Genomic DNA, 25719 nt, shown 5'->3' with positions numbered 1-25719 from the left:
CTGTACGGTTAGCTCAGCTAGCATTAATGCCAAATGTTTAGCAATAGAAATCGGACCTGTTTTGGTGAGCGACCCGATTTTCCTAGCGAACATGAGGCCAAGTTTTAGACTTAAAATCAGTATTATGTGCGAAACTTTATGCCCTGTTGCTTTATGACCCCACCCATTAGCAGTTAGCAATCTCATCTCATCTCATTATGTGTAGCCGCTTTATCCTGTTCTACAGGGTCGCAGGCGAGCTGGAGCCTATCCCAGCTGACTACGGGCGAAAGGCGGGGTTCACCCTGGACAAGTCGCCAGGTCATCACAGGGCTGACACATAGACACAGACAACCATTCACACTCACATTCACACCTACGCTCAATTTAGAGTCACCAGTTAACCTAACCTGCATGTCTTTGGACTGTGGGGGAAACCGGAGCACCCGGAGGAAACCCACGCGGACACGGGGAGAACATGCAAACTCCACACAGAAAGGCCCTCGCCGGCCCCGGGGCTCGAACCCGGACCTTCTTGCTGTGAGGCGACAGCGCTAACCACTACACCACCATGCCACCCGCAGTTAGTTATATTGAATTTTATTAATTTTAAATTCACTTTATTCACTTTGACTTTTGAGTATAACACATTAGAGAATGATCTTCTGACAGATCTCAGCACCATGCTGACTTTATCCAGGAGAGAAAAAATTTCAATGCTCTTCCATCGCCCACGTCGTCTATATTTAAATAACTTTTGTTTTAAAAGGAAAAGCAAAAGAGAGTTAACCTGTAACCCGTCTCTCTCCCTCTCTCTTTATGGAATAATTTACGGCTGAGTGTGTTGTGTTATATAAGATCTCACTCCTGCACACAGACATAATTAGAAAATCTGCAGCTTAAGGTTCAAAATCTGACACAAAAGTTATGAAGCAGCTGGTTGTGATATGAAGGCAGTCAGCAGTCAGTCGTGTGTGGATTCATCAAGCAGTTATAACCACACACACATCTACAGCTTCACACACACACACACACACACACACACTGATCAGCACACAGGTGGTGGTGTGATGACGCTGAGTCACTGTTGCACCCTGGAGTTGATTATTTTCCTCTAAATGCACGTCCCCAAGTGTTTTATTCCTCTTACACAGCAACATACCAACTATTACACTTATCTATTTATTAAATAACAACACATCATACTTCATACATCACACATCATGGAAATGATCTTCATTTCATGATTAAACACAGCCGTGAGCTCTACTGTCTCTCAAGATTTTTTTCCAGCCACATTTCTTCTATGAAGTTGACGGTTCATCTCAATCCTCCCAGGTTTTAATCATGTGTTGGTCAGTTCTAAACCCAATTCCAGTCATTTCAGCTCAAATCTCCTTAGTTACATTACAGTACATGTCATTTAGCAGACACTCTTATCCAGAGCAACATACAAGTGCAGATGTGAGGTACACGACATGCTGAACTTCTAGACAAGAAAGTTCTAGTGCCAACTGAACAAGTGACAGAATAAAACACTTAGTGTAATATTCTGTTGAAGTAACATCAGTCAGCAAACAGCCAAGGAAACAATTCAATCATACAAATGAGCTGACAAAGTACAGCTAAATAGAGAAAAATAAAACTCCAATGGCGAGCACCGAGTCATCATGACCAGGCGAGACAGTACATAGCCCGGGTTGGTCAGGACCGTTAAAACCACTACGTGAATAGTGGTTTTTTTTGCTTGATGCAGGACAACAATTTGACCTTCTGAAACACAGGAACATCTTTTCCTTGACTGCGGGATTCACCTTCAGACATGTTTGTTTAAAGGTCATAGGCAACGGTTTTAATTTTATGCACATTTCACATTTATGCAAACTTTATATGTTAAAAAACCCTCTGTAATTTTCTTCTGGTCCTGAGAAGTATTGTTAATAAGTAATAATTAAATTAAGTTAGCGCAGATCGTGGCAAATTTCTGTTCTGCGATTTTCGTGACCACTCGGTGCGTGACGTCATTTAAGACAAACAAACCACTTGAGTTGAGTCCGCTTCCGTTTACTTACATTGCCGTTTGGCTTGAGTGCAGACGTGCGTTCAGGAATTTCCAAAGAAAAACCCCCATGCCTTATTGTTGTGCAGTGAACTGTAACAACGGGACCGGTTCAGGAAGAAGCTTTTACCTTTTTCTGAGAGAGGAGAAGAGGCAGAGAGAGTGGATTGGCTTTTTCCGGAAGAGGAGAAGAGGCGGAGAGCGTGGATTGGCTTTTTCCGGAAGAGGAGAAGAGGCGGAGAGAGTGGATTGTGCGCGTGAAAATCAAGCAGTCAAAGAAGAAACGGAGCAGCAATGCTCAAGCAAAAAGGAGAAGATTGGAGGGAAACATTTTTATTTTTGCTTTCAACTGACAAGTCAAGAATCCTGAGGGATCCTGTACAATCATTGTGGAAATGAGACAAAGGGATATTTCCTCACTTAGAGTCGGCTATAAATAGTATAATGCTGCGGATGGCAGGCTAATGTGGCCTACCGGCACACTGTCCAGTAATCGTTCCCTATATCCACTAGGGAGGCGGTTTAATTATTCTTCAAAAGGGCTCTTATTTAGTATTACGACGAAAGTAGGAATTTATCATAACTACCAGGATAAATCGTTTGGGCGCGAGTCTTGTTGAGGTCCGGGGTCACCGTGATCAGAGTCGGCCGAGTCGCTGTCCGATTCCGAGGCCGCACGGTCAAACCAGTGAGCCACATTCACCGATTGCTTCGCAACGGCCATAGGTTCATACATATATGGTTTCACCTCTCGATATTCAATTTGGAGAGTTCCTACTTCAAAATCGCTCTCGCTTTCAGACATTTTACACAACCTCTCACGACCAAAGTCCGTACACGTGTGCTCGGTTCGCAAGTAAACACAGAGCTGCTCCCGGTCTGTTTGGCTTGAATGACGTCACGATGACGGGCCCCTGGTGGTGAAAGTGCGCATAAGTAAGATGTAAACAAACCTTTGGAAATTGGGCAAAAAGGTATATTTTAACCGTTTTATTCAATTTAAGGTGCAAATTAGACACCAAGAAAATTGAATTCACTTTTTGGGTCGTTCTTCTAGACAATAAAGTTGATATTCTACATTTCACCTCTGACCCTTGCCTATGACCTTTAAGAAATGAGAAGTTACTCACTGCATCAGTTAGAGTTAAAATTATTGTTGCAGCTGAAACTCATTAATCACTGCAGTAATTATCCAATCAAATGCTCTTACGTATTTGCTTATTTAAATCCAAGTAGTGACTATTTTTTGGCCAGACAGTGTATTACAACACATAGTGTATACTCTCTCTCTCTCTCTCTCATATATAATGTGTGTGTGTGTGTGTGTGTGTGTGTGTGTGTGTGTGTGTGTGTGTACCATATGTATGTATGTATGTATGTATATGGGTCTGTCTCAGAAACTGGGTACTGTGGGGGTACCCCACTAAATATCCTCACAGTCAATACAGATAAAATATAGATAAAACTAAATCTTTGATGTGAATACTCTATTCAGAATTTGGCAAAAATTCTGCAAATTTGTGGAAAATGGCAGCTTGATCTGGGACATGATAAATGGTTGACTACATCGCATTCCCTTAAAAAGGTTGCAGTCCACTGAAAAGTCTACAGTTATCACTAATTGTATTTTAAGTTGTAACTTTATACACCTAAGGATTGGTGCGCTCACAGAATAATCATAACCGTAATAAAACATCATGCAAAATATTTGATCACCGTCATAACTCCATTTTCCGCAAACCCAAAACCAATACGATCATGTGTTTTGATCTAAACGGAAAGCCTCAGGGTCAAGGTCACGACCTCACCAAAAGTAGTAACTTAAAATCACTACGTCATAAAAATGCAGTTATAAATCTGCGATTTTGTTTTTTTAAAGCGAAAGCTGAAAGTTAGGTATAGAATATGTTTCTTACAGAATATGTTACGATGGTAGCTGGTCTTGTATGAATTTCTGAGCTATAAAATGAGTTGTGGTCTATTTTTTACCGTAGCGTGTTATGTGTGTGCGGGGAAGGACACACTAACAATTTGCATGTGTAGAATGGAATTTTCCACTCCAACAGTTAGAAGCTGATCGCGCTTCCATTTGCGGTCTTTCTATTAAGCGGGTGATCTGTTCGGACGTTATCGCTGAAAAGGTGAGTTTTGACAGTTTTATTTTGTTTTAGTTTTGCAGTATAAGGCAATAGAATGTTTCTTTTTCATCTTACTTTCATATTTCGTAGTGTTTGTGTATTTTTGCCCAATATTTTGCAATCATGGTCAATTTAGCTCGAACTTTTGATAGAATCTACGGCCAGTCATTTTGCCCCGCCCCCGCCTCGCGCTCCGTCCGGTGCGGTAGTGATGTCGCGTTGCTCGCGCGCCGCAGCAGAGACCCGCGCGACCTTCAGCCGGTACAGTCGCTGTTCTTTTACCACCGCCGTTATTCTCATCTTTCCGGTGTGTTCTTGATTTTTCCATTGTGTCCTATTTCGCCATATCAAACACCCAAACTGTATCATATTATTCATATTTAAGTGAATAATCAATTCAGCCATCATAACTTGGCATTTTTAACCCGAGCAATCAAAAAGAGGAAACTTATTCAATATTTTCACTCATCTGTGAAGGAGGAGCTTTAATTCTTCATGATGTAGTTATTTTATATGTAAATCACTTTTACAAAAGCATTTGAATTGTAATCAAAAAAAATTTTCCACAGTGGAGGCCAGATAAAGCAAGATACTATCTTTATTCTTATTAAACATGACAAAAGAAACATTGAGTGTTCGGTAAATGCAAAAAAAAATAGTAAAATTAGAAAATTTATTTCTTGATCATAATGTCCCAAATGAGAGACCAGTTTCTGAGACGGACCCATGTATATATGTGTGTGTGTGTGTGTGTGTGTGTGTGTGTGTGTGTGTGTGTGTGTTGAAAATAATTATTGTTTGATGAGGGATATACAGTGGTGTTTGAAAGTTTGTGAACCCTTTAGAATTTTCTATATTTCTGCATAAATATGGCCTAAAACATCATCAGATTTTCACACAAGTCCTAAAAGTAGATAAAGAGAACCCAGTTAAACAAATGAGACAAAAATATTATACTTGGTCATTTATTTATTGAGGAAAATGATCCAATATTACATATCTGTGAGTGGCAAAAGTATGTGACCCTTTGCTTTCAGTATCTGGTGTGACCCCCTTGTGCAGCAATAACTGCAACTAAACGTTTGCGGTAACTGTTGATCAGTCCTGCACACCGGCTTGGAGGAATTTTAGCCCGTTCCTCCGTACAGAACAGCTTCAACTCTGGGATGTTGGTGGGTTTCCTCACATGAACTGCTCGCTTCAGGTCCTTCCACAACATTTCCATTGGATTAAGGTCAGGACTTTGACTTGGCCATTCCAAAACATTCACTTTATTCTTCTTTAACCATTCTTTGGTAGAATGACTTGTGTGCTTAGGGTCGTTGTCTTGCTGCATGACCCACCTTCTCTTGAGACTCAGTTCATGGACAGATGTCCTGACATTTTCCTTTAGAATTCACTGGTATAATTCAGAATTCATTGTTCCATCAATGATGGCAAGCCGTCCTGGCCCAGATGCAGCAAAACAGACCCAAACCATGATACTACCACCACCATGTTTCACAGATGGGATAAGGTTCTTATGCTGGAATGCAGTGTTTTCCTTTCTCCAAACATAACGCTTCTCATTTAAACCAAAAAGTTCTATTTTGGTCTCATCCATCCACAAAACATTTTTCCAATAGCTTTCTGGTTTGTCCATGTGATCTTTAGCAAACTGCAGATGAGCAGCAATGTTCTTTTTGGAGAGCAGTGGCTTTCTCCTTGCAACCCTGCCATGCACAAATCCACCAGCATCTTGGCTTCACAACCTCACCCCTCCCCTCTTCTGAATTTTTTCTGCCTTGTCATTCATTTTCCACCTTTGAACTTCCTCGTCCCTCAGTAATATCCGAGCTCATCACCAAGTCCAAGCCTTCTACATGTCAACTGGATCCCCTCCCTACAGTTTTGGTCAGATCCTGCCTCCCCTCTCTGCTCCTCCTCATATCAGCTATTATCCACTCCTCACTCTCCTCTGAAATTGTTCCCACTCTCTTCAAATCTGCAGCCGTCAGCCCCATCCTGAAGAAGTCTGGTTTAGATCCTAATAACTTCAATAACCTTCACCCCATTTCTCACCTTCCTTTTATCTCCAAAATTTTAAAGAAAACTGTTGCTTCTCAGCTCCACACCCATCTTACCCAAAACAGCCTATATGAACAATTCCAGTCCAGTTTCCGTCCCCGCCACAGCAGAGACAGCCTTGATAAAGATCACAGATTACCTCCTCATGGCATCTGATTCTGGTTTGATTTCCATCCTCATCCTCCTTGATCTGAGTGCAACCTTCGACACCATTTCTCACCCCATCCTCCTTAGTAGACTTTCTTCCATTGGCATCTCTCACACTCCCCTTCTCTGGTTCCACTCTTACCTCACTGGCTACACTCAGTTCATTCAGCTCAAGTCCTTTACTTCACAGCCCTCCCCCGTTACTTCAGGTGTGCCTCAGGGCTCTGTTCTGGGGCCCCTCCTTTTCATCATATACCTCCTCCCCCTTGGCAATATTTTCCGCAAATATGGTATCTACTTTCACTGCTTCGCAGATGACACCCAGCTCTATCTTTCCAGTAAACCGAACTCCATTCTCCCTCCCTCCTCCCTCACCTATTGCCTTTCTGAAATCAAATCCTGGTTTACCGCAAACTTCCTCAAATTAAACAGTGATAAAACTGAACTTCTTATTATCGGTACTAAATCCTCCCTATCCAAAGTTGACAGTTTTTCCCTCACCATAGACAGTTCCACAGTGTCCCCCTCCCCACAGGTTAAGAGTCTGGGTGTCATCCTCGATAGCTCTCTTTCTTTCCACTCCCACATTAATAACATCACTCGGTCTGCATATTTCCATCTACGCAACATTAATCATCTCTGCCCCTCTCTCACCCCTCACACCACTGCCATTCTAGTTCACACCCTTGTCACCTCGCGTATTGATTACTGTAATTCACTCCTCTTCGGTGTCTCCCACAAATCCCTCCATAAGCTACAACTGGTACAAAACTCTGCAGCCCGTATCATTACCCAAACCCCCTCCTTTCACCACATCACCCCCGTCCTCCAGCAGCTCCACTGGCTCCCAGTCAAATTTCATATCACGTTCAAAATCCTTCTTTATACATTCAAAGCTATCCACAACCTCGCCCCCCCCCCCATCTCGCTGATCTCCTCTGTATTACCACCCCCTCTCATTCCCTCCGGTCTTCCTCCTCCCTTCACCTCTCTATGCCATCCGCCCGCCTCAGTACCATAGGGAGCAAAGCTTTCAGCCGCTCTGCTCCCCAACTCTGGAACTCTCTTCCACCAGACATCCATAACATTGTTTCTTTATCCCAGTTTAAATCAAGACTCAAAACTCATCTGTTTAAATCTGCATATTTCTTGTAATTTCATTGTTTTCTTTTTAATTGTCTGTTGTTTTTATTATTTTTATTGTGTTATGTTTTTTATCTGTAAAGTGTCCTTGAGTGCTGTGAAAGGTGCTGCCAAATAAAATTTATTATTATTATCTCATCTCATTATCTCATTATCTCTAGCCGCTTTATCCTTCTACAGGGTCGCAGGCGAGCTGGATCCTATCCCAGCTGACTACGGGTGAAAGGCGGGGTTCACCCTGGACAAGTCGCCAGGTCATCACAGGGCTGACACATAGACACAGACAACCATTCACACTCACATTCACACCTACGCTCAATTTAGAGTCACCAGTTAACCTAACCTGCATGTCTTTGGACTGTGGGGGAAACCGGAGCACCCGGAGGAAACCCACGCGGACACGGGGAGAACATGCAAACTCCGCACAGAAAGGCCCTCGCCGGCCACGGGGCTCGAACCCAGGACCTTCTTGCTGTGAGGCGACAGCGCTAACCACTACACCACCGTGCCGCCTATTATTATTATTATTATTATTATTATTATTGATGTTGTTGTTCAGTGTTCTCCTGATAGTGGACTCATGAACATTAATGTTAGCCAGTGTGAGAGGGGCCTTCAGTTGCTTAGAAGTTACCCTGGGGTCCTTTGTGACACAGACACAATCTGTCTGACTGTGGATTGGTGGAGTCCAAACTCTTTAGCGATGGTTTTATAACCTTTTCCAGCCTGATGAACATCAACAACACTTTTTCTGAGGTCCTCAGAAACCTCCTTTGTTCGTGCCATGATACACTTCCACAAACATGTGTTGTGAAGATCAGACTTTGATAGATCCCTGTTCTTTAAATAAAACAGGGTGCCCACTCACACCTGATTGTCATCCCATTGATTGAAAACACCTGACTCTAATTTCACCTTCAAATTAACTGCTAATCCTAGAGGTTCACATACTTTTGCCACTCACAGATATGTCATATTGGATCATTTTCCTCAATAAATAAATGACCAAGTATAATATTTTTGTCTCATTTGTTTAACTGGGTTCTCTTTATCTACTTTTAGGACTTGTGTGAAAATCTGATGATGTTTTAGGTCATATTTATGCAGAAATATAGAAAATTCTAAAGGGTTCACAAACTTTCAAGCACCACTGTATTTTTCTCAGAATAAATTTATTTCAAATAAAGGTTGGTCTTTTCTCATTTGTTCAGTGTGAAATGAAGCGACTTCATCAAAAGGTGGATTTTTTTCAAACGCTTTTTACTAATCTGTACAAGGGGTGCCAATAATTGTGGATGCCACTGTGTATATATGTGGTATAAAATTTCAGATGTTGTTTTCACTTTCTCACTCACTGTAGTTGTGATAATTGTTGTGTGAACCGGGATCAGGTTTACGTTCACCAGGTTCAAGTGATTAATTAATTATTGATGAATCAGTTTAAAATGATTCCTGTCATTAAAAGTGTTTCTGACTTAAAAAAGAATCATAAATAATTTGAGGAACAGAACGCGACAGCACTGAACTGCTTTTCCTCCAAGATGAAATATACTGTACATCTGAGAAGTAAAAGTTAGTGCTTCTGAGACGAGTGTTTTAATAAAACGGTGTGTGAGACTGCAGTGTGAAGTCCAGTGTGTTACGCCGAGCGTCGGGGGAAATGTGGCACTAATGACTTTAACTAAAGCTACAGCTTCACACTGCTGTCACTGAGGATCTGAATAATAAGCAATTATACACACTCACTGGTACTTTTAGTTCCGTTTTGTTAATCCTGAAACAGTTAAAGAGGAAAATGTCTCAAAGTGGCGTCACACACCAGTGTGTTTTATATTTCTAAATTTATAGTTAAACTTTTGTATCAGTTCTGTGTGAACCGGGATCAGGTTTATGTTCACCAGGTTCAAGTGATGAAATAAAAATGTGTCTTAAAAAAGTCGATTTTTGTCAGTTTGTTGTATCAGAATGTCGCTGTCAGTGATGATAGAAACAGTTTGACTGATACATACCTGAGAAGTTCCTGGTGGCAAGCATGGTGGTGAGAATCGCACCCTACACACAAAACACACAACAGTTAAAGAGAAGAAGGAAATTACCATCAAAACGGTCAAGTGAGCATCAACTGGTAGATCAACCAATCCATGGGTTCAGTTTCTCCATCACTCACTCACACACTCACACTCACTCTCACACTCACTCTCACTCACACACTCTCACACTCACTCTCACTCACACACTCACTCTCACTCTCACACTCACTCTCACTCACTCACACTCACTCACTCACACACTCTCATTCTCACTCATTCACACTGACTCACTCACACTCTCACTCACACTCTCACTCACACACTCACTCTCACTCACACACTCACTCTCACTCACACTCACTCTCACTCACACACTCACTCACTCTCACTCTCACACTCACACACTCACTCACTCACTCTCACTCACACACTCACTCTCACTCACTCACACTCATTCACACTGACTCACTCACACTCACTCACTCTCACTCACTCACTCACTCACTCACTCATTCACACTCACTCACTCACACTCACTCACTCACTCACTCTCACTCACACACTCTCACTCTCACTCACACACTCACTCTCACACTCACACACTCACACTGACTCACTCACTCACTCACTCACTCACTCACTCACTCACTCACACTCACACACTCTCACTCACTCACACTCATTCACACTGACTCACTCACACTCACTCACACTCACTCACACACACTCACTCTCACTCTCACTCACACTCACTCACTCACACTCACTCACTCACTCACACTCACTCACACTGACTCACTCACTCACACTCACACTGACTCACTCACACTCACTCTCACTCACTCACACTCACACTCACTCACTCACTCACTCACTCACTCACTCACACTCATTCACACTGACTCACTCACACTCACTCACTCTCACTCACTCTCACTCACTCTCACTCACACTCATTCACACTGACTCACTCACACTCACTCACTCTCACTCACTCACACTCACTCACACACTCACTCATTCACTCACTCTCACTCACTCACACTCACTCACTCTCACTCACTCTCACTCACACATTCACTCACTCACTCACTCACTCACTCACTCACTCACTCACACTCACTCACACACTCACTCACTCACACTCACTCTCACTCTCACTCACTCTCACTCACTCATTCACACTGACTCACTCACACTCTCACTCACTCACACTCACTCACTCTCACTCACTCTCACTGACTCACTCATTCACACTCATTCACACTCACTCACTCACATTCACACTCACTCACTCACATTCACTCTCACTCACTCACTCACTCACTCACTCACTCACACTCACTCATTCACACTCATTCACACTCATTCACACTCACTCTCACTCACACTCACTCTCACTCACACACTCACACACTGACTCACTCACACTCTCACTCACTCACACTCACTCACTCACTCACTCACTCACACTCACTCACTCTCACTGACTCACTCACTCACTCATTCACACTCATTCACACTCATTCACTCACTCACTCACATTCACTCTCACTCACTCTCACTCACACTCACTCTCACTCACTCACTCTCACTCACTCACACTCACTCACACTCACTCACACTCACACACTCACACTCACTCATTCACACTGACTCACTCACACTCTCACTCACTCACACTCACTCACTCACTCACTCATTCACACTCACTCACATTCACTCTCACTCACTCACACTCACTCACTCACACTCACTCCCTCTCACACTCACTCACTCTCACACTCACTCACTCACACTCACTCTCACTCACTCTCACACACTCACACTGACTCACTCACACTCACTCACTCACTCACACTCATTCACACTCACTCACTCACTCACACTCATTCACACTCACTCACTCACACTCACTCACTCATTCACACTCACTCACACTCACTCACACTGACTCAATCACACTCACTCACTCACTCACTCACTCACTCACTCACTCACTCACTCACACTGACTCACTCACACTCACTCACACTCATTCACACTCACTCACACTCACTCACTCTCACTCACTCTCTCACTCACTCACTCACTCACACTCATTCACACTGACTCACTCAGACTCACTCACTCACTCACACTCACTCACTCTCACTGACTCACTCACTCATTCACACTCACTCACTCACTCACACTCACTCTCACTCACAGACTCACACATTCACACTGACTCACTCACACTGACTCACTCACACTCACTCACACTCACTCACACTCACTCACTCACACTCATTCACACTGACTCACTCAGACTCACTCACTCACACTCACTCTCACTCACTCTCACTGACTCACTCACTCACTCACACTCACTCTCACTCACTCACTCACTCTCACTGACTCACTCACTCACTCATTCACACTCACTCACTCACTCACTCACTCACACTCACTCACACTCACAGACTCACACATTCACACTGACTCACTCACACTCACTCACTCTCACTCACTCACTCACTCACTCACTCACTCACACTCACTCACACACACTCACTCACACTGACTCACTCACTCACTCATTCACACTCATTCACACTCACTCACTCACTCTCACTCACACTCACTCACTCACACTCACTCACTCACACTCACTCACACTCACTCACTCTCACTCACTCACACTGACTCACACTCACTCACTCACTCACACTCATTCACACTCACTCACTCACTCACACTCACTCACACTCACTCACACTCACACTGACTCACTCACACTCACTCACACTAACTCACTCACTCACTCTCACTCACTACACTGACTCACTCACACTCACTCACTCACACACACTCATTCACACTCACTCACTCACACTAACTCACTCACACTCACACACTCACTCACTCACTCACTCACTCACTCACTCACTCTGACTGACTGACTGACTCACTCACTCACTCACTCTCACTCACTCACTCACTCACTCACTCACTCACACTGACTCACTCACACTCACTCACTCACACTCATTCATTCATTCATTCATTCACTCACTCACTCACTCACTCACTCACTCACACTCACTCACTCACTCACTCTGACTCACTCACACTGACTCACTCACACTGACTCACTCTCACTCACTCACGCTCACTCACACTCACTCACTCACACTCACTCACTCACACTCTCACTCTCACTCACTCATTCACACTCACTCACTCACTCACTCACTCACTCACTCTCACACTCTCACTCTCACTCACACACTCACTCTCACACTCACACACTCACACACTCACACTGACTCACTCACTCACTCACACTCACTCACACTCACACACTCTCACTCACTCACACTCATTCACACTGACTCACTCACACTCACTCACACTCACTCACACTCACTCTCACTCACTCTCACTCACACTCACTCACTCACACTCACTCACTCACACTCACTGACTCACTCACTCACTCACACTCACACTGACTCACTCACACTCACACTCACTCTCACTCACTCACACTCACTCACTCACTCACTCACACTCATTCACACTGACTCACTCACACTCACTCACACTCACTCACTCTCACTCACTCTCACTCTCACTCACTCTCACTCACACTCATTCACACTGACTCACTCACACTCACTCACTCTCACTCACTCACACTCACTCACACTCACTCACACTCACTCATTCACTCACTCTCACTCACTCACACTCACTCACACTCACTCACTCACTCTCACTCACACACTCACACATTCACACTGACTCACTCACACTCACTCACTCACTCACTCACTCACTCACACTCACTCACACACTCACTCTCACTCATTCACACTCACTCTCACTCACACTCACTCACACTCTCACTCACTCACACTCACTCTCACTCACTCATTCACACTGACTCACTCACACTCTCACTCACTCACACTCACTCACTCTCACTGACTCACTCACTCACTCACTCACATTCACACTCACTCACTCACATTCACTCTCACTCACTCACTCACTCACTCACACTCTCTCACACTCATTCATTCACACTCATTCACACTCACTCTCACTCACACTCACTCTCACTCACACACTCACACACTGACTCACTCACACTCTCACTCACTCACTCACTCACTCACTCACACTCACTCACACTCACTCTCACTCACTCTCACTGACTCACTCACTCACTCATTCACACTCATTCACACTCATTCACTCACTCACTCACTCACATTCACTCTCACTCACTCACTCACTCACACTCACTCACTCTCACTCACACTCACTCACACTCACTCACTCTCACTCACTCTCACTCACTCACTCACACTCACTCACACTCACACACTCACACTCACTCATTCACACTGACTCACTCACACTCTCACTCACACTCACTCACTCACTCACTCACTCACTCACTCACTCACTCACTCTCATTCACACTCACTCACATTCACTCTCACTCACTCACACTCACTCACTCTCACACACTCTCACACACACTCACTCTCACTCACTCTCACACACTCACACTGACTCACTCACACTCACTCACTCACTCACACTCACTCACTCACTCACTCACACTCATTCACACTCACTCACTCACACTCATTCACACTCACTCACTCACTCATTCACACTCACTCACACTCACTCACACTGACTCACTCACTCACTCACACTGACTCACTCACACTCACTCACTCTCATTCACACTCACTCACTCTCACTCACTCTCACTCACTCACTCACTCACTCACTCACTCACTCACACTCATTCACACTGACTCACTCAGACTCACTCACTCACTCACACACTCACTCACTCACTCACTCATTCACTCACTCATTCACTCACACTCACTCTCACTGACTCACTCACTCATTCACACTCACTCACTCACACTCACTCTCACTCACAGACTCACACATTCACACTGACTCACTCACACTCACACTCACTCACTCACTCTCACTCTCACTCACTCACACTCATTCACACTGACTCACTCAGACTCACTCACTCACACTCACTCTCACTCACTCACTCACACTCACTCTCACTCACTCACTCTCACTGACTCACTCACTCACTCATTCACACTCACTCACTCACTCACTCACTCACTCACTCACACTCACTCACACTCACAGACTCACACATTCACACTGACTCACTCACACTCACTCACTCTCACTCACTCACTCACTCTCACTCACTCACACTCACACACACTCACTCACTCACACTGACTCACTCACTCACTCATTCACACTCATTCACACTCACTCACTCACTCACTCACTCACTCACTCACTCACTCTCACTCACTCACTCACACTCACTCACACTGACTCACTCACACTCACTCACACTGACTCACACTCACTCACTCACTCACACTCATTCACACTCACTCACTCACTCACACTCATTCACACTCACTCACTCACTCACACTCACACTGACTCACTCACACTCACTCACACTAACTCACTCACTCTCACTCACTACACTGACTCACTCACACTCACTCACTCACACACACTCATTCACACTCACTCACTCACTCACTCTGACTGACTCACTCACACTCATTCATTCATTCATTCACTCACTCACACTCACTCACTCACTCTGACTCACTCACACTGACTCACTCACACTGACTCACTCACACTCACTCACGCTCACTCACTCACGCTCACTCACTCACGCTCACTCACACTCACTCACTCACACTCTCACTCATACTCACTCACTCACTCACTCACTCACTCACTCACTCACTCACACTCATGTTGTTAATGTATTAAAGGAAAAGGCAACTTTTGTACAAAACCAGGTGTGTAATAGGAGAAAAACATATACGTAATCAATTCCGTTAATTATTTCCATTATATATCGAACATGAAAAAATATTTTTAACTTTGAAATCATGAATTGACACAGAGGAGTCCAAGTTGGAGGAGGCAGCCATTTTGAGATTGTGGGCAACTATAAACCAATCAGAATCTTTCGTTAATGCGCCTCCCTCTGATCTGTGACGTCACTGGGCCCATGAAAACAGTGTTTACAGACAGATCACTGTGATTAGGAGTCCCGGCGGGTGGCTTGTATTCGATTCGTTTATATCCCGACCTTGTCAGCTGTCAGATTTATGTTCATGGACCCGGTAAGCTGGTAAATAATATATATTTTTTTTCTTTACCAAATTCTAACAGAAAACGAGAGCGCGCGAAAGGGAAAACCGAGCCGAGCCGCTTCACGCATGCGCAGTAGGCTTGGTAGGACAAATCCAAAGAGGAGTCATTCAGGATTCAGCCATGTTTTTGCTCCGTGTTTTTACTCAACCAAAGTTCTACAGTATTATGAGCTTTAAGTTGCATAAATAAAACCATTTGGTGAAACTTTGAAGAAGCGATTGTACTGGTTTTTTACCTTATTACCATGAAGCACTGAAGAGTTCTTTTCAGTGGTGGGCCGCATGACGTCACGCAGTAGATCAATATGGCGGAACGCATCTTCGCTGAGCTCAGCGCAAGCCCATATTATTAAAAGTTAAAAGATACTGTTATGTGGTCTGTTCTTTCTCTATAAATTCCATGATTGATTACTTTATATATTTATCTATCTATTTGTGGTGATTTTGTACAAAAGTTGCCTTTTCCTTTAAGTGGCACATTCTCAACCTGATAACATTTCTGTGAAATCATTTCTAACTGATTCATTTACACACGCTTTCTGTTCCGGTGTGTTGATGAGAAATGGCAGGCGTGGGCAAGTTTATACCACAACCACAGCTGCATTGATATAAAAACTATTAGACAATTCAGAACACACACACACACACACACACACACACACACTGAAGAACACTGTGGATCTGTAAGGCACTCCTGGCCTCGTCCTGACTGAACTCATTTTAATTCCTTCCACATGTTGACGGTTTTCTGGTGGATAAATTGAATAAATTCCTGACGCTGATGTTGTTTTCTCTTTAACACACGTCCTCTTTTCACACGGATGATGTGACAGTAATGGTGTTGTGTCACGAGGCTTTTAAAGCTTTCCTGACATTAATTGTGTACAGTGGCTTTTTCTCCAAAGCACACTCGGGTTCTCAGAACAGTTCCTGTAATCAGACGTGGAGTTAGATGTTGTGGTTGTGATCTGACCTTCAGCTTTCGGCGGGCGTTGAACTTCTTCAGACACTCCACAGTTTCCTGTCTGTGCATGCAGGAGGCCACAGTGGAGCGGTGCTGCGGGAGAGAACACAGCCAGAGTGTCACCTCCTGTCTCAACCTTCTCACTTTAACAAACAACAGGAACCGTTTTAAATCCTCCTGAATCAGTCAGTCTATATTCGGCAAGATTCAGTACTTTACACAAAACATGACACAGCACAGCGCAGGGGTGTTAGATTTAGAGTTAAAGCAGATACGCAGAGCCATGGCCTCACTTTCGTTTATAAATGCCTCGAGACCTCAAGAACGGCACAGGAATAGTTTTAAGCGTTAACAATAAATCTAATATAGTAATTTTTATGATTGAAGTGATTTATATAGGTAGCGGTCTGAGTGAATGACCTTGACGTCCGTAACGTCACCGCAGGAAGTCAATCGGTCTCATCGCCATTTCCGCTATACTAAAACACAGAGCTGACTGCAACTCTGATCCTCCATTTTGAGCTAATTTATCGCCATGCCACGTAGATGTGTTGCTGGCTGATGCAGCAACACGACAGAAGGTGGATTTACGTTGCATTCATGGCCCAAGAATGTTCAAACTGCAAAGATTTGGACGCGTTTTGTGAGAAGTTCACGGACACATTGGGCGCCTACGAAGTGGTCTCTCCTCTGCTCTGTACATTTTACTGAAGACTCGTACGAGACCTCTGATCTGTTGAGGAGTGTTGGCTATAAGCCCGGATTAAAAGAGGGTGCAGTACTGACAATTAAAGGAAAAGAAAACTATAAGAAAAGGAAAGTATTTATTTATTTTATTTTTTATTTTTTTAAAAAGAAAGTGAGTTCAGTTGCACCAGTCCTCTCAGAGTGAGCCGAGGGTTGTTGGTAAAACCGGTGACGTCCCGTTCCATCCCGGGTTTTAGTAATTGCCTGAGCTGAGCAGTAATGGCGGAATACACAGTATGAAAAAAGTGAATGAGTGGAGCAGCCGTCTTATTTCTAAACTGGATATTGCTGCCATCTCGCCCTTACATGGAAGAAGCGAATGAACACAGAACTGAACGAACAACTGAAAGTCAGATTGTTTCAAAACAATCGGCCACAAGATCGGCCTTCAAGAAGCGAGAACACAGACAGGTAAGCTCCGACTCTCATTTGGATAAAAAAGTAGCATGACCAGACATCCTGGTTTGACCGGGACAGTCCCGATTTTGAGTTGCGTGTCCCCAGTCCCGACAAAGTTCCGTCAGGACGCTGAAATGTCCCGGTTTACACCAAACACTAACAAACTGTCCCGGTTATAGCGATCATATATAGCCAACGCGATGTCAATAAAGCTTCTAGCAATTCAGCATCAGTGTGCGTGTGTGCGCAGTCAACCATACAATGTATCTATTTGCACAATGTTGCAATATAGAGGCCGCATTATAACGGTTTTTTCGCTAGCGGCTGTCAACTACAACGCGACAATGCCGAACGGATGAGCGCTGGGCGGAGATGTTTGCGCACTTCAAGAGTAGGGAGATTCTTTACAGCAATGTCAGCCAGCTTTGCCAGTTTGCCATGTGCCTACCTGGCACCAATGCTCCAGCTGAGCGAATATTTTCACTCATGAGCAACACCTGGACTGACGAGAGGAATCACATGACCACACCTACTCTCGAAGCCTTGCTCATTACCTGGGCCAATTTCGACGATACTTGCTCGCAGTTTCCCAGCAGGCTCTCGGGCAATAAAGCGCTACTGGAGACGAGCACTGTAATTTTTCTAACATTTTTTTAACTAGATTGTCACCTCAGCCAGAGACTTCCTGTGGTTTGGGCGCGAAAACCCAGTTTGTCAGAGTGTGTGCGGGAGAGGCGGATGTAAGTGCAGATATGTTAAATAATACACAGTGCGATATGAGCATAAAGTGCGTGAAATGCACACAACAGGCAAACAGTCCGAAACAGCAGGCAAAGTCGTAATCGAGGAAACAGGCAGGAGGTCAATCGAGGCACGGACAGAATATCAGAGGCAAAACTAGACAAGATCAAGGGACGAGAAACAGGAGTCGAAAAACTAGGAGGTCAACAAGGACAGGAAACAAGGCTCAGTAAGGCACACTAGACGCGGCGTAATACTTCACATCGTCCTTGCATGGGCGCGGTCCTTAAATAGCCCAAACACAGTTCGTTGATTAAAGACAGGTGTTCTTCGTTAACGGTGTGCGGGCCAGAGCTCGTTAGGCGCGCACGCAGCCCGAGGCGCACCTTCAGGTGCACGAGCCAAGGCGCGCAGGACTGAAACAGTTCTGCACAAGCGCAACACAATCGCACTAGAAAGCACGGTCAATCTGCCAGTGTAGCTGCAGTCTTTTTAGTTGTGAATTACAAGTATTTCCTCTTGTGTTAATAATTTGCCATGTCAAAACAGGCGAAACTTTCCTCCTTCTTTCAACGTGAAGAGAGGTAAGCAATTTATTATACATTTTTTCCCATCAAAGTTGCATTCTGTGGCTTCGAAGCTAAGTTTTAGTGCCGTTTCTAGAACACAACATCAAGAAAACGTGGAAGAAACAGCAATAATGGAAGAGCCGGTTTCTAAACCGCCTAAAACTAGCAATGGGAATTATTTTTTGTTACAGAATGCACTCAGGCTGCCAGTCAGCGTGTGACCCCCCTTTGAAAAATCCTAGCTACGCCCCTGCCTATCCTGTTTTAATGAGAGTCGACCCACAGTCAGTGAAGTCATATCAGTCTTAGTTGAGCGAGTCGGTAACGCTATTTCTTACTTTCACCATAAATGTTTATTTATATGACTTTGGTCTATAGCTGTAAAAGGCCTCGACCTTAAAACCGGTTCCCGCTGTGACGTCACGCGCTCAGGGCTGGCTGGCTCAGCGCCAATCACAACTTTGCGGTCAATTTTAACTCTCAAAAATATATATATATTTTTATTCCCATTTATGCAGCATACAAGAGTCAAGGCTGGAGATACTATCCACTCAGAAATGTATTTTAAAATAAAGGCTCTGCGTATCTGCTTTAAGATTAGAATTAGAGCAGGTTTAAAGTCAGATTACAAATGTTTGGCATGGAAATTAGGATGGATTTAGGTAGGACAAGGTATTTTAGACTGAAATATGCAAATCTTAGAAATAATAAGCATTAATAAGCTCACAGAGATCCAGGGGTGTTTCAGTGCCTCGACTGCAGTGATTCTCTTTGCTGGATTGATGGTCAGCATTTTATTAATGAGATCCTTAGCTTCAGGAGTGACCGTGTCCCACTCAGGAGAAGGAAACTACACAGAAATACAGATAAAATCACGCAAACATGAGAAACATTATGGCCTGGAGGTCAACGAGTTCCATCCGAACCATTAAAAAAAGCTCTGTGCATTAATCTGCAGTCATTTTTATCTTTCATGAAGGAAGAACAGGTGACTGTCAGGCTTTATAAAGAGGTGTGAAGGACAGAAAGTGGTGTTTATTGTAATGAAATGAAGGTCACTCACATCGTACGCTCCAGCTTTGATCTGCTGATAGAGTCGATGCTGATCTTCATCCCAGAACGGCGGATATCCAACCAGCAAAATGTACAGAATCACACCTGTGCCAGGAAAACAGCGCTCGTTAGAGATTCATTAGAAGTTTATTTGCTTTTCCACCTGAAGATTTAAATAATCCTCAGAGCACAATGAAGAAAAACACAACATGATGAGGACAAAATAAATTACAGCGATTAAACTACTGACACGAGCACAATTAACTTTTAAAGTAAACCACACCTTTATCACTACACATAGTGTGTGTGTGTGTGTGTGTGTGTGTGTGAGTGTGTGTGTGAACTCCTCACCACAAGCCCACAGGTCCACAGCTTTACCATACGGATCTTTCCGTAACACTTCAGGTGAGAGATAACCAGGAGTCCCAGCGAAGCCTGCAATCACATAAACAGGAAGTGATGTCATCACACAGACAGAGCCATGCTGACTTGTGGCACATGTATAGTGCATTATTGGGCGGCACGGTGGTGTAGTGGTTAGCGCTGTCACCTCACAGCAAGAAGGTCTGGGTTCGAGCCCCGTGGCCAGCGAGGGCCTTTCTGTGCGGAGTTTGCATGTTCTCCCCGTGTCCGCGTGGGTTTCCTCCGGGTGCTCCGGTTTCCCCCACAGTCCAAAGACTGTTTTAGGTTAATATGGGACGGCCTTGGGCTGAGGTGCCCTTGAGCGAGGCCCCTAACTCCCAACTGCTCCCTGGGTGCTGTTAGCATGGCTGCCCACTGCTCTGGGTGTGTGTGTGTGTGTGTGTGTGTGTGAGTGTGCTCACTGCTTCAGCTGGGTTAAATGCAGAGAGGAAATTTCACAAGTGTATGATGAATAAAGTTGTGCTTTCTTTCTTTTTGCTTTCTTTATGGATAATACACACTCCTTCACACACTGTATGAACACACTGTGTGCGTGTGTGTGTGTGTAAATATAAGGTCTTACCAAACCATGCCTGCTGGTCTCCTTCCACTTCAATCGCCAATCCGAAATCTGCTAACTTCACCGCTGCACCTTTGGACTTGGAGGCCAGAAGCAGGTTCTCTGGCTAATACACACACACGCACACACACACACACACACACACGCATTTTAAATTTGTAGTGTTCACTAATATGTACTAATATGTAGTGTTCATGTAACACGTAGCTGCCGTTGCTCTTTTTATGATGATGATGATGATTATTATTGTTATTATTATTATTGCTTTTAGTGTTGTAAATTTTGTCTCCATGTTTTCTACGGGTTGTTATTATTGTTTGTTGTTCTCATACAGTTATGAAACCTGGGTCCTGTACTACGAAGCGGGTTTTCTGGCTTACCAGGGTCACTTCGAGAGTAACTTGATCACGTGCAGCGTAACTTCCCGATTAACCCATACTACGAAAGTTGGCTATGTTCAAACCGAGGTTGCTGCCATGGCAACTTACGCTGCATCTCAAACCTGCTCGTCTCAGGTTATGTTCTTGGTTAACCCGAGGTTTCCGATTAACCACACCCTTTTTAAACACCACCTCTCCACCCACATTTCCTCTAGAGACAATGCCAGCGTACCTGGATGACCCGTGCGATATCGGAGCGCAGATTAGAGATGGGATTTATGGCTCTTTGATGGGATCCGCATCTTTGTGATCCGTTCTTTGAAAAGAGCCGTTCAAAAGACTGGCTCATTTGGCTCTTTTTAAATATTTATTCAGTTTTAAGAAGACAGCGTCTAAAGAAGCCAGATCCCTCTGCTTAGACAGTGACATCAATATTTCTGGACATACCTTTTATATAAAGCAACCTAGACTTACATTATTGTAACCCCTAAACGCTCATAAATAACCATTAAAAAACAATGAGGGCTTCAATGAATGTCCATGCAGAACGGCTTTTCTGTAAAAAAAAAAACACCCACTCAAGAACATAGTTATCAAGAACGCAAGAATATTTTTAAAAAAAACCACTTGTTTTACAAAAATATTTAAGTCTGAGATACAAAATAGATACAACTAGACAAACAGATAAATAAATAAAATACACAAAAATAGAACAAACAAAATGACGATAGAATAAATTAAATGAACGTCCGTGCAAAGTAGTTTCCCCACAATATTATCATTAATATCACACAACAACATTATAAACTATATACAAAACAATTTGAACTATTAGGCAAACAGATAAAACTTGAATAAATAAAAGGCAAATGAATGCTTGCTTGCACGCGCACACACACACACCCTCCATTATGAATGATGTTTTTATATTTCATTTTCACCTGTTGCCAGGTGCGTTTGGCTGCTGTTGCCTCTGAAATGTTCACAGGACCGACACCAACTTAGTCAAAGGGACTGAACAGTCAGTCATCCTAATTCATGTGACTCTGTGCACAGATCAGCTTAAGTAGCGACTCCATGAATTTACCATACCAAATTTTATTCAGGATTTTTCGGACATTAAACAAGCTATATATGACTGGGGCCACGTCGAAGGACCATTTTCTGTGACTTGTGATTGATCATGAAGCTTCTCTCATCCTATACTTCTGTTCTGGAACATGTAGAAGGGAGAATGGACTTGCGCATTTACCCGATCGGCAATTCGTTGCCAACATGCTTGCCGCTCCTTATTGGCAGCCGCTGTGTTAGATTTTGCTCTTAATGTTGTTTTGAACTCCTCGTAGCTTTGCATTATGACAGCGCATTCTTCCTCCGTGCAGTGCGGCGACCGTGCCATTGTGAACAGTGGGGATTTGCGCTGATAACCTCCCCTTTAACGTGAACGCACATTAACCCTGATTAGGTTAAACCAGGTTCAACAAATCAACTTCATAACTGGCGTCGTAGTTCCGTTTAACCCCAAACAAGATAACCAGGTTTTGTCAACCCCGGTTTAGCGGGGGAACCCTGGGTTACTGCTGGGTAGGTTAACCTCCGTTCGTAGTACAGGGCCCTGATGGTGGCTCTCGTGGTGTAATGTGCGCTTCATGAAGGCAGGATGCTGGTGTGTAAACTCAGTGCGGTATTTATTACGCGCAGTTCGTTAATCGTCATTAAATGTCTTTGCTGGTGGTCAGAGAAGAGGCAGGCGGTGCTTAAACACGGGATAACTGTCAGCAAGACTGTGCAAAGAGAGAAATTAACAGCATGTTGGAAATGGCCAGACTAATCACAGTGAAACACAGAACAGTAAACCCGTGATGAGACAGAGGGCGGAGTCAGGGCTGAGCCCAAAACGCAGGCACATGCAAACAGAAACATGAACACGTGACACCACGAGCTCGGCGCTCATCACGCTGAGAAACGCTGCGCACACCGGAAACTCACTGCGCACACGGACACCGGAAACTCACTGCGCACACGGACACCGGAAACTCACTGCGCACACGCACACCGGAAACTCACTGCGCACTCTTTTAACATTTTTCACTTCTGTGTGCGGTGAAATAAATCCGTGAGAGCCTGCGGCTGTAACGCGCGAATGAAGCTTTAGTGTCGCCCGTGTGACTGATGTGAGCTCGGGTCCCGCCCGCCTCAGCTAGTATTAATGATGGCAGTGATGACAGGAGGCATGAGGGTGTTTCTAAATGTGCATACCCATGAATATTAATAGATGTGTGCATTTTTAATGAGGATGAATGTGGAGAGCTGATTCACAGCCACTTTCCGAGGATTAAATACATATTAAACAAGTTTACATGGTTTATATAGATCGAGGAGACCTTTGGTGTAAAAACTTCCTTTATTATTCGACGATTTATTTCAGACTTTACATTTCACTTAAAACCTCCTGATTTCCTTTTCATGTGAAAGACACCGCCAGTCGCACCTGCAGCGGTCCGAGTAGCTGCAGATTGCAGCCGCAGCGCGGGAGATGATTAGTTTTAGGCTTTTATCATCAGGATGTTCCGCATCATCTCACTGATCTCTCTCATATTTACAGTCACATTCCAGTCTGAGTGAAAAATGTTTGACCCTGAACAGAAGAAACGGCTTAAACGCAGTGAAGATAAATGCAGATGAAATATGATTCAGATGGTGGCGAGGTGGCCGCCCACGCCGCTCCCACACAGCGCGCTCCTTCTCATCCCGTTCACTTCCACACCCACGGCCGTTCCACTGCGCGCTCATTACAGACTCACACTGCGACATGTGAAATAATGCAGCTCATTCAGACACCTCAGCGCACGCTTTCATGTGAATGAACTTCTCAGACATGTGCACATTTTCCCATCATCTTCTTTAGCGGGCATTTCTGCGTTATAACGCCACCTGGAGCTTTATCACAGACACGACGACGGCGCGCAACATGGAAACACCAGCAACATCCTTATTACCAACATTAGACATTTCAGCATGTGATCATGTTATAAAATGTCATACACACTGAATTGCATAAGTATTCACCCCCTTTCACCCACTGAAATGGATTTATTTGGGATTCTACATCACTAAAACACACACGGTAGTAACTGAGGTCAAATCGGACAACATTTCTGCACTGTTCTTAATATTATTAGTGAGAGAGAGTGAAGGCTTGATGGCATAAGTATTCACCCACTTATTCATTCATTCATTTACATTTTGAGGTATTGCAACTTGGAATTAAAATTAATTTCATTTTGAGTGATTTACACAAAAATTACACAGAATATTTCCCCCTTCACTCTGCATTCTCCCTGGAATAATTCTGAGAGTTTTACTGACATTTTTTTAAATTATTTGGTGATTCAATGAGGAGAAAGCTGGGTATTTGAACACAATCTTTTTGTAAATAATTAAAATAAATGTTAAATTACAGGTTGTTTGCTCTTTGTGTAGATTTGTGGCATTAAATCCCAAATAAATCTGTTTTAATTCCAGATTGTTCCACGACAAAATGTGGAAAAGTACAACACGGGCTGAATACATAAATAATGTAAGATCTTATATGTTTTGTATTTTTAATGTCTCATTATTCAGTTCTTGCACAAGATGCATTACTGTCTCTGCTGTTTCAGCCAATCAGATCACACTCCACTGCATTTCTGGTGAAATCCACAAGAATCTTGTTGGAGAAATAAAGAGAGAGAAACTGTGTGTGTGACAGCACTGCTCTGTGGCCCGTATGGAGGAGTAATAGCACATATTTCCAGCCCACACATGGCGCTCAGCTAATTACGCTACATTTCCCAGTTAGCGCCAGTGTTTGCATCACCTCCATTTAATGTGACGGTGTGATGGAGCGAGTGCGGCGTAGGTTTGTGTTAATGCTCTGATGGAAATCAGTGAGGTCAGGAGCTCTCAGAAACCTAGGAGATTACAATACATGAATAAAAAGTTCAGTCTGAAACACAGTGATGTTCATAAAGCATTATCGCCTCCAGAACTGCCAGACTAAACACTCATCACTCAACACACACACACACACACACTAG

General features: G+C 43.8%; 1 protein-coding gene across 2 annotated transcripts in view; it reads right to left on the bottom strand.

Annotated features, from left to right (window-relative positions):
- Window positions 1-25719, bottom strand: part of camk2a (calcium/calmodulin-dependent protein kinase II alpha) — a 73173-nt gene that overhangs the window by 8091 nt on the left and 39363 nt on the right. The window contains exons 1-7 of one of the 2 annotated variants that reach the window (XM_060935292.1): window positions 22893-23240; window positions 21264-21366; window positions 20630-20713; window positions 20289-20383; window positions 19953-20075; window positions 16779-16862; window positions 9543-9585 (exon numbers count right to left, since the gene is read on the bottom strand). In XM_060935292.1, coding sequence (XP_060791275.1) covers window positions 9543-9585; window positions 16779-16862; window positions 19953-20075; window positions 20289-20383; window positions 20630-20713; window positions 21264-21366; window positions 22893-23039 — 679 coding nt within the window. In that variant the 5' untranslated portion in view covers window positions 23040-23240. Of the gene's footprint in view, window positions 1-9542; window positions 9586-16778; window positions 16863-19952; window positions 20076-20288; window positions 20384-20629; window positions 20714-21263; window positions 21367-22892; window positions 23241-25719 lie in introns of those variants that run through there. The other variant, XM_060935293.1, reaches the window with a different exon arrangement.

The sequence above is a fragment of the Neoarius graeffei genome, chromosome 12 (assembly GCF_027579695.1).
Source record: "Neoarius graeffei isolate fNeoGra1 chromosome 12, fNeoGra1.pri, whole genome shotgun sequence".
NCBI classification, from domain to species: Eukaryota; Metazoa; Chordata; class Actinopteri; order Siluriformes; family Ariidae; genus Neoarius; species Neoarius graeffei.
Note: the sequence above shows the minus strand (reverse complement) of the source record. Positions and strands in the feature narration are given on the sequence as shown.